Genomic DNA, 9,832 nt, shown 5'->3' with positions numbered 1-9,832 from the left:
CATGGTTGTGACGTGCCATGGAGTCGGTTCCAACGCATAAGGACCCTGTACAGGGTTTCCAAGTCTTTAAAATCTTTACAGGAGTGGAAAGCCTCATCCTTCTCCCATGTTAACAGCTGGTAGTTTCGAACTGCTGACCTTAAGGTTCACAGCCCGATTCATAACCACTACACTACCAAAGCTCCTTAAAATAGAATATACAGGGAGCAAAGTTATGAAAACTTCTTATCCATAACCAAACACCTTAAGGGAATGAGCCTGAGGATCTGGGGGTTCAGGCCCATAGTCTCAGGAGTCATCAGTTGGCATAACATAGTCCACAAAGACAGTGCTACTTTGGTGAGCAGCTAATAGGGTGTTAAAAGCCTGTGAGTGGTCATCTGAGGTGCTACTATTGATCTCTTCCCACCCAGAATGAAGAAAAGTAAAGAAAATCAAACACAGGCCCATGGAAATAAGTAGTCCACAGGACTAATGGAGCATGTGAACTTCAGCATTCAAGTCTGTGAGACCAAAACTACATCATGCCTGGCTAACTCTACCAAACATTTTGAAAGGAATTACAATAGAAGGGTGTCAGATAAATTGAGAGAAAATGTGGGGGAAAATCTCAAAATCATAAAAAAGTCCAAGATTACTGGTCTGATAGACTAGTTGAACATACAAGGCTATTCCCTTTAATCACTCTTCAAGTCTGAAAGGGAACTCACCCTTTGGCTCAGCATCAGCCAAAACCCAGACAGGCCTATGAGGTAAATAACATCAGGGAGGTATTAGAACAATAAACCATTCCAGATAAAACTATAACCTTTGCCCAGAGATGGAGTCTTGGCGTCATGTTATAGGATAAGTACTGAACTGCTAACCACAGGATCAATGGTTCAAACCTACCAGCCCCTTTTTGTAGTGGTTGCTATGAGTTTGAATCAACTTGACAGCCCTAAACAACAACAAAACTCAGAAGATAGGAAGGATTAGAAAAGGAGGACAAATGATAAACACAAGGAGGAAGTCAGAAGAGTGTTGTTTGTTGCATTGTGGAGCAACGGGAAAATAAAAAAAAGTATTTGATTTGTCAATGTGACAAATCAAAATGTGTACGGATTGTTGCATGGAAAACTAATTTGCTCTGTAAACTTTCACCCAAATCATAATAAAAAGTTGAAAAGAAAATAAATTAGCTCATACAAGAAAACATTTTAAATAAAAATACTAACAAGAAGAGATACAGGGTAGCATGCACTCTTCTACACTGCTAGTGAATATAAACACAATAGTAAATTACATAAAAAATTAAATATCATTAAATTTCAGTAAACATTCAGCTAGAAAAGTTTTCTCCACAAAGATCATTTGAATGGGGGAGAAATTGGATGTATCATGGCTGGGTTTTAGAAATTAAACTCATTCATAAAATAGAGTAGTAATTTAAGAATTACAGAATAGTCAATAATTTGAAAAGATAAGAAAGAACAGTTATAGTGAAAATGTTACTTGAAACAATATATAATATACTATTTATTTCTTTCATGTTTGCTTATTCAAAGTGGGTGTTATTTACTTATTTATTGGTCAAATGGTAGAAATAGGTGTGATTTTCACTTTCTTTCCTTAACAATTTTTTAATTTTTCTATTATGATAATGTTGTAGGAGGAACTTCAAAAAGGTCATGGAAAAATGCAATGAAAAACAAAGATTTTTTCCATAAACTTTATGACACTCCCTCATAACATCCATATATATGCATATAGGTTGTTGTTGTTGTTAAGTGTTGTTGAATTGGTTTTGACCCATAGCAACCAGCGCATTAACCCATAGCACCACACCAGGACTTCATATGCATATATATATATAAACATGTTCAAAATAAATAAAACAAAAGCTGTATATATATATATATATACAGAGAGAGAGAGTCCTGATGTGGCACTGTGGGTTAATGCACCAGATTGCAAAGCCATTTGAACTGCAAGGTTGGCAGTTCAAGCTTACCAGCTGTTCCTTGGAAGCCCTATACAGGGTCGCTATGGGTCAGAACCAACTCAATGGCACTTAATAACAATAACAAATATATATATATACACACAAACATTTTCAAAGTAAATAAAACCAAAAATGTCATCTGATAAAATATTGGCAGAGTGCACAAATGATTAGAATACCAAGCTCAGAAAATTGGAATTTAGTATTTTTCACAGGATTTTCTTACCTTATAATAGTAAACTGATACTATCTTTATGAATGGTCATTTACTAATTCACCCACACAATACTGAAACTGCCTATATCCATTACCTATATCCTTGACCCTTCTTTCAGCACTGTTTGTTGAGGAAAATATTTAAAGTCAGTAAGTTTGCATACTATAATATTCTTGAAAGCTTTGATTTGGAAAATGAAAGAACAGAAAAAAGCCAGATATCCAGCAATAAGGAAGTAGTTCAAACAAAACAAATATACCTATATCTATTTCTACATATGGATAAAGATATGTACATATATATACACATTTTTATTTATCCCTTTTTTTTAGCCCAGCCATACACTGGAACATTAAACAGCCATGAAACAATTTTAGAAGAATATTTAATGACATGAAAGGAGGTTCAAGAATATCTATCTATACATCTATATTTTATATCTATCTATATTATATACTTAAGTGTGAAAAAAGCAGATATTGAAACAGTATATACATTAAAATCCACAAATATATAATATACAACATGAAAAAATACTGGACAGGCACAGATGAAAACGTTTCAGAAGGGTATAAGTGGTCATTACTGCTGATTACTAATGACATAAATTTTCTTCTTTTGATTTGTCTGGTTTGTGTTTTTTTCTGCAATGAAGCTGAATTATCTTTCTGATAATGGGGAGGAGGACAGGGAGTGGTCGGAAAATAAACAGTGTTTAAATAAAGCAAAACAACCAAAGACAGTGAAAACCTATATGCAGGTCCCACGTGCACATATGTGTGTATACACACACACATACACACACAATTACAAGAACCAGGAAACTATGCTAGGGAAATAGATATACTCTTTTTACTAGCTGCTCTGGATGGCATGAATGCAACTCAGTGCAATGTTTGCAGAGGGGGGCAGTTGGCAACACACAGATAAAGTCTTTAAAATGTTCATATGTACTGTCCACAGTTAAAGGAGACCATCTGACGACATAGGGATACTAGCAATGATTTGGACTGACAAGGAAATATTCACTCATCAGAGTACGAAGTGTTGCTTTTAAACAGAGGGAAAGAACTAGGTGCTACCTGAATGTTAAACAATGTGGAAATAAATTACAGAAATATTAAGGTCCATGGATACACTAGAATAATCTGCAGGCACTGAAGATGATGTTTCCGAAGCCTGTGGAATAATATGGAAAGAAGTTCAATGGGTTGATTTTTGTTTGGTTTTAGTTTCTGAAAAAGCAAGTTAAGAAACACCACAAACATAAACCATTTTACAGCAGTGTGTTAAAAGGGAGGGTGGGTTGGATTGAGGAAGGGAGATAGAGCAGTGAAGAGAGCCTGGAAGAACAGCACATCAAAAAAGGTAAAAGTGGTTGTCTCTGGGTAGTAGGAGCATGGGGAGCAATTGCTCTCTTGGTTTTCCCCTCATCTGATTTCCTTCTCCTTTCAGATGTTTCTACCATTAAATTGTATCACCTGTGCAGTAAACAAAGAGAGAAAGAAATTGTTTTTAAACCAAACTCAAACCTACCAATCTCTCCTCAGAAACCCTATACAGGGTATCTATGAGTTCACTCCATGGCACTTAAGAACAACAGAAGGAAGCCTTTAATCTATCAAATGGAGATTTGCAAGATTATTCACAATGCCCTAGGTGGAGGAGGGGAAGGAAGGAGAGAAGAAGTGGGGGAAGGAGGGGAGGGAAAAAGAAGTAAGGGGATAGGAGAAGAAAGAAGTGAAAGAGAGGGGAGAGGACAAGAGAAGAGAAACCTGCACTCCCAATACAAAACACTGCTGGTGGGTGGGGTGGGGATGGGATGTTGTAAACCGGTTGGGAGCCAAGGTTTGGCTCTGCTGGCTTGCTTGCAGACTCTTGGATGTCTTCATTGTAAGGTTGCCTCCTCATCAGTATCTTCCTCGAAATCCTTGACTTCAGCACTGGTGGACTGCCTGGCCCAGGCTCCCCTTTCAGCCTCTCTTTCTTTATGCGACTTGAATCTCCCGACGAAAATTTTGCGGTAGTTCAGGAACATGCCATTCATGGCGTCGATGGCCCGCTCAGCGGACTCCTGCTCCTGGAAGTGCACGAACCCATAGCCCTTGGGCCCCTTTTCATCACAAGCCACTTTGCAGGAGAGGATGTTGCCAAATGCTGAGAAGATGCTGTACAGCGCTTTGTTGTCAATGGTCTTGCCCAGGTTCTTGATGAAGACATTACCCACCCCGCTCTTGCGGAGCGAGGGGTCTCGTTGGGACCACATGATGCGCACCGGCCTGCCCTTGATGACTTCAAAGTTCAGGGTCTCTAAGGCCCTCTTGGCGTCCACAGGTTGCTGGTAGTTGACATACGCATAGCCCAGCGAGCGGCGGGTGATCTTATCCCGGCAAATGCGGATGGAGAGGATGGGCCCGGCCGGGCTGAACTTCTCATACAGCATTGCCTCGGTCACCTCAGGGTGCAGGTCGCCCACGTACAGCGAGGCCATGGGGAAGTCGGGGTTCCCCTTGGCGCTCCCTCCAGTGTCCGCATTTACATTTGTATTGGCAGCGGCTGTCTCTGCCTCAGCTACCGCCTCTACCACCTCGGCAACTGCATCCGTATCCGTATCTCCATCTGCCTCTGCCAAGGGGGACGCACCAGCCTCTGCTGCAGTCACGGCTTCGGCGGCGCTGGCCTGTGCCACCGCCGTTGCCACCAAAGAGGCCGCCGCCTCCCCCAGGGTGGCCTCCACCTCTGCTGCCTCCTGTACAACGACCTCGGCCTCCACCTCAGCCTCCACCTCTGCTTCCGCCTCCGCCACAGAGGCCTCCGCCACCGCCTCCGCCACGGTCGCCGCCGCAGCCTCCGCTGCAGCCACTGCTGCTACCGCAGCCGCCACGGTTGCCGCTGTCGCCACGGTCACCTTTGCCGCCGGGCCGCTGCCGCGACCTCCCTTTCCGAGATCTGGGGAGAGGAGGGTGGTTTCTGAGAGGCAGGGAAGAGCGGATGGGAGTTAGAACCCGGCCTGGTGCGCGAGGTGAGCGGGAATCTGGGCAAAAGACCCGGGGGCCAGCCAAGCTGGCTAGCCCAAATCACCTGGGATGGCGAGCACCACAGAGAGCTCGTTGGTCAGAGTCGCTGCAGCTTGCTGCTGCTGCCGCCTCTTGGTCTAGGGCCAGCGTGCCGGGAGCTGGCGGGCGGCGTGTGGTGGGGGGCTGGGGGTGTTGGCGTCTGTGGTCCGGGCAGCTGGAAAGGCTTCTGTCTCTTTAGTTCCCCCTGTGGCTGCTTAGGGGCAGCGCGGAGGCAGGCCCGCAGGGTCTGGGGCTGCTGGAAGGAGGTGAAGGCTGTGATTGTGGGGAAGTGAGGGTGTGAATGCTCAGCCTCTCAGATATCCTGGGTATTTATGAAGAGGAAGCCAAATAAAGGGATCTACTGTGCTAGTCATGCTGGGTAAGGTGGAGGGTCAGAGAAAAAGAGGAAGACCCCTAAGGAGATGGACTGGCCAAGTGGCATCATTGATGGACTCAAGTGTGGCAGCGGTAGTGAGGTTGACCCAGGATCGGACATTGTTTCGTTCTGCTGTGCATGGGGTCGCTATGAGTCGGTTCCAACTCGATGGCACCTGACAACAACAACAACAACAACAACTGTGCTAGTTACATATTGTTGTTTTAAGTGTCGTCCAGTCAGTTCCGACTCACAGCAACCCTGTATAGGGTTTCCAAAGAACAAGTGAAGGGTTGTTGTTGTTGTTAGGTGCCATTGAGTAGGTACCGACTCATAGCGACCTTACACACAGCAGAACGAAAACCCGCCTGAACCTCGGCCAACATCACTATTGTTGCCATGCTCGAGCCCATTGATGCTGCCACTTTGCCAATCCATCTTGCTGGGGATCTTCTTCTTTTTCTCCTTACCACATATGATATCCTTCTGCAGCGACTGGTCCCTCCTGACAATCTGTCATTAAGTATGAGAGACGAAGTTTGGTCATCTTGGCCTCCAAAGAGCACTCTGGTTGCACTAGAGTCATTTATTTTGTCTTTCCTCCCCTATGGGGGCGGGGGGGGGGGGTTTAATGAGTAAGTCCAGTACCATTCCAAGAGAGGACGCGATGGCATAAGGGAAACACTTGTCTGGTCCAAACAAAGCTAAAAACTACCCTAGTGTTCTCATTTTCATGGGGTGCTCTTCCTCTCAATGAGTCCTAGAGATGCATTTGGAACTCACTAACTCAGCTGCTCAATGGGAAAAAGATGTGAAATCACCCTTAAAGATTTCAGTCTAGAAAACCCTATGAGGCAGTTGTACTTTGACCTATAGTGTCATCGTGATCTAGAATAGGCTTAATGGAGTGAGTATGATTCAGTTTAGATCCTCCTTTCAATGCACTTGCACTCCCCAACATCATCATCACCAATAAATAAACTTCTGTTCTGAATGTCTCAAACTACCCATGCAGCCTGCTGACCCATTTTCTAAGAGACCACTCCCCTCTTCCACTACTCTGTAGCACTTAACAAAAGACAGATTTAAAAACATGTATTCTTTCAGAAGGGTCCCTGGTGGCACAAAATATTTGTACTCAATTAATAACCTAAATGGAGTCCTGGTGTGGCGCTGTGGGTTAATGAGCTGGACGGCAAGGTCGGTTTGAACTGCAAGGTCGGTGGTTCAAGCTCATCAGCTGCTCCTCAGAATCAAGATCACTATGAGTTGTAACTGACTCGATGGCACTTAACAAGAGCAACAACAATAACCTAAAGGTTGATGGTTCAAAACAAACCAACTGTGCCAGGGAATAAAGGCCTAGTGATCTGCTTCTGTAAAGGTTACAGCTAAGAAACCCTTACAAAGCTTAGTTCTATTCTGTAACACATGGGTGGGAATTGACTTGACCTTGACAACATTTTAAAAATTAATTCCTGAAGACATGTAAAAAATAGTTATTGAGAGTGTGCTCATGTCTAGGGATAGAAGGGTTCAGAAAGGTAGGAAGACATAGATACATTGGTTTTGAGCTTGTGTTGGGGAAACAGATTATCTCAGCTGGTTACCCTGCTTCTGCTTCTAGTATGTGAGAACTAGAGACCTGGAGCCCAACCATCAACTCTTCGCAGCCTCAATACATGCATTCTGGATGTGAGAGAATCGAGAACATCCTGTCCTTAGCATTGACCTCAATGATAAAATGACACACAAGACCTTGTCCACAACAGCTACTTACTTGTTCTTGGATCTTCCTTCAAAGTGCTGAGGATTCCAACCCAAAGCAAGAAAGGCACAACCATTTTCAATAAAAGAAAGAAATAAAGAAAAAAAAAAAAAAAAAAACCCTGACGTTACTCTCTAGAGTGAGATGCCTTGTTTCAGTTCACCAACTGAAATTTATGGAGGATTTATCAAGTACTAAGCACTGGGGACTAAGAGACAGGCATTCAGCATGTTCAGAACTTTAGAAAGTACAGATCAAACATTAATATGCATATAAATGCATGCATACCTAGGCAAGCAATGTGTTGATGGGTGGGGAAAGGGTGAAAATACATTTGCCACAGAAAGGGGAATTAGGTGAGGCTGCACAGAAGAAAGAATCCCTTAGGAAGGTACTGAAAGATGAGTGGTAATCCCCCATGTCAAATTAGGAGGCAAGACACTCCAAGCAGAGGGATCACTTTGTACCCAGGTCCTGTGGCATGGCAGCACACACATGATCACTTCAGGTAATGCCTAATAATCTGGTATGGAGGAGCTCATGATCTCCAAGAGCATTTGGTAGGTGATGGGGCTAGATGGTGCAAGGGGCCTGTGAAGCAAACTAAGTAAGGTGCTTAGATTCTATATCCGAAGTCACAAGAACTAGTCAGCATGTTCAGAACTTTAGAAAGTATGCTCAGAACTTTAGAAACCACAGAACAAACATTACTATGCATATAAATGCATGCACACACACACAACACTGAAATAGTGCTGATTATAATAGAAGAAAATCAGATGTGCCTAGTTCCAACACCCTCAGAATAACCCTTCCTTCTGTCCCTCCTTTTTTCCCATGAATACGAGTCTTACCCGTACCATAAGCCAGGGACTGAGTCAGATATTTTTAAAAATCTATGGAGTCAGATATTAAAAAAAAAAAAAAAATAGACCAACCCCTTTGACTTCCCTCAAGACATCTTCACTCCACTAAGGCTCAGGCTGTCCACACAGGTAGCAGAAACTGCAGCACAGGACTATAAATACTATGAGATTGGACTATGATGGCTGTGGAATTTCACCTGCTCAGCATTCTCTTCTCCCCCTCCACCTCTCTGCCCACTCCTACTTTAGATAACAGAAGCTGGTTTCTATGATGGCACTGTTGGCTGGACCTGGGCAAGTACACATGATTGAACAAGGAATGGACATAGTCACCATAGGGTTTGATGATAACTTCTGTATCACTAGCTGAAAAGCAGCCAACAATGACTGAGGAACAAACACACAAACACTTTTCCAGCTTTCAAAATCCAGCTATCTTCTCCTAGATAGTTCTAGTGTCAGCAAAGTCAAGGGGTGAAACCTAAAAGAAGCCACCTGGGCAACCCCTGCCTGACCAGGGTAATCATTGTCATCAGTGTTACAAGCCATGTTGGGCATCTAGGTTGCTTGAATATAGGAGGAAGATGAGATGTGCCGAGGAGGCAGAGGTCAAGGGGGATGCCATGATTGCTGAGTTGTAGGGAATGTAGTAATGATGAGAGGGACAGAAATGGCAGTGGGGGCAATTTGAGGATCAGAACTCAATAACCACACTTTTTCTAACTTTGGTTTCCAACCCAGAGAGCCAACAGAAATCCATGAAATGGCAAGAAACATATGTTCAGGGAAGTCATGTAATGGCCCAACATATCCCCAAACCTGTCAGACCTCAAGGCAATTCCCAGGCAATTGCTATAGGGATCCAACAGAAACAAGGCTGTTAAAGTGAACAGGACAACTGGGGAATTATCTCCAAGACTATTCTCAGAGGCCCCCATGTAGTTCTTTCCCACTCCTCCCCCACTTCCCTTTTTTATGTTTAGTTCATGGTCAGTTTTTTTCATCTGCAATTAAATCTGCTCTGCTTACTATATGCTGTGACATAGGCAAAAAAGAACCCTGTGAAGTTTCAGTGGAGGAAGGCAGAAGTCCTTTTCTTGTGAAAAGTTCTATTTATTTTATTCACTCGACGATTCAACAAACATTTATAGAGTGTCTACTATGTGCCAGGGAGTTCTGGTGTGGTGCTGCAGGGTAAGCAGTGGGCTACTAACCACAAAGTCAGTGGTTCAAACCCACCATCTACTCCCCAGAAACCCTAAATAGGGTTGATATGAGCTGGAAACAACTCGACGACACTTAACCAAAACAACCAGAGGGCACTGTTGTAGCTAGAGTGTCCATGCACTCAAGAAGCATATTTTCTAGGGGGAACAAACAAGATGGCGGATCGGGTGGACATATAGCAGAGAGCTCCGGCAACAACAACACAGAATCCCCGAACAAGCAGGCTCAGGGGATGGTCCCAGAACTCTGAACCACATATAAAGGAATACTTAGAAGGTTGGAAGGCTCACAGCTGGGGAATTTGTGGCAGAAGCAAGAAATCTATTGCTTTCTAGTCC

General features: G+C 43.5%; 1 protein-coding gene and 1 pseudogene across 1 annotated transcript; both read right to left on the bottom strand.

The window, feature by feature from the left end:
- Positions 1–4,089: 4,089 nt before the first annotated feature.
- On the bottom strand, positions 4,090–4,998 carry LOC102821881 (polyadenylate-binding protein 1-like 2-like). Its single transcript, XM_006873409.1, has 2 exons — positions 4,957–4,998; positions 4,090–4,761 (listed from the first exon to the last, which is right to left on the bottom strand). Exon 2 carries the CDS (start codon positions 4,690–4,692, stop codon positions 4,090–4,092), a length of 603 nt encoding a protein of 200 aa, XP_006873471.1. The 5' UTR covers positions 4,693–4,761; positions 4,957–4,998.
- Positions 4,999–5,315: 317 nt separating this feature from the next.
- The window catches only part of LOC102833979, a 14,354-nt pseudogene continuing 9,837 nt past the window's right edge, over positions 5,316–9,832 (bottom strand).

This window comes from Chrysochloris asiatica, unplaced genomic scaffold (assembly GCF_000296735.1).
Source record: "Chrysochloris asiatica unplaced genomic scaffold, ChrAsi1.0 scaffold00239, whole genome shotgun sequence".
In the NCBI taxonomy this organism is placed as follows: domain Eukaryota; kingdom Metazoa; phylum Chordata; class Mammalia; order Afrosoricida; family Chrysochloridae; genus Chrysochloris; species Chrysochloris asiatica.
Note: the sequence above shows the minus strand (reverse complement) of the source record. Positions and strands in the feature narration are given on the sequence as shown.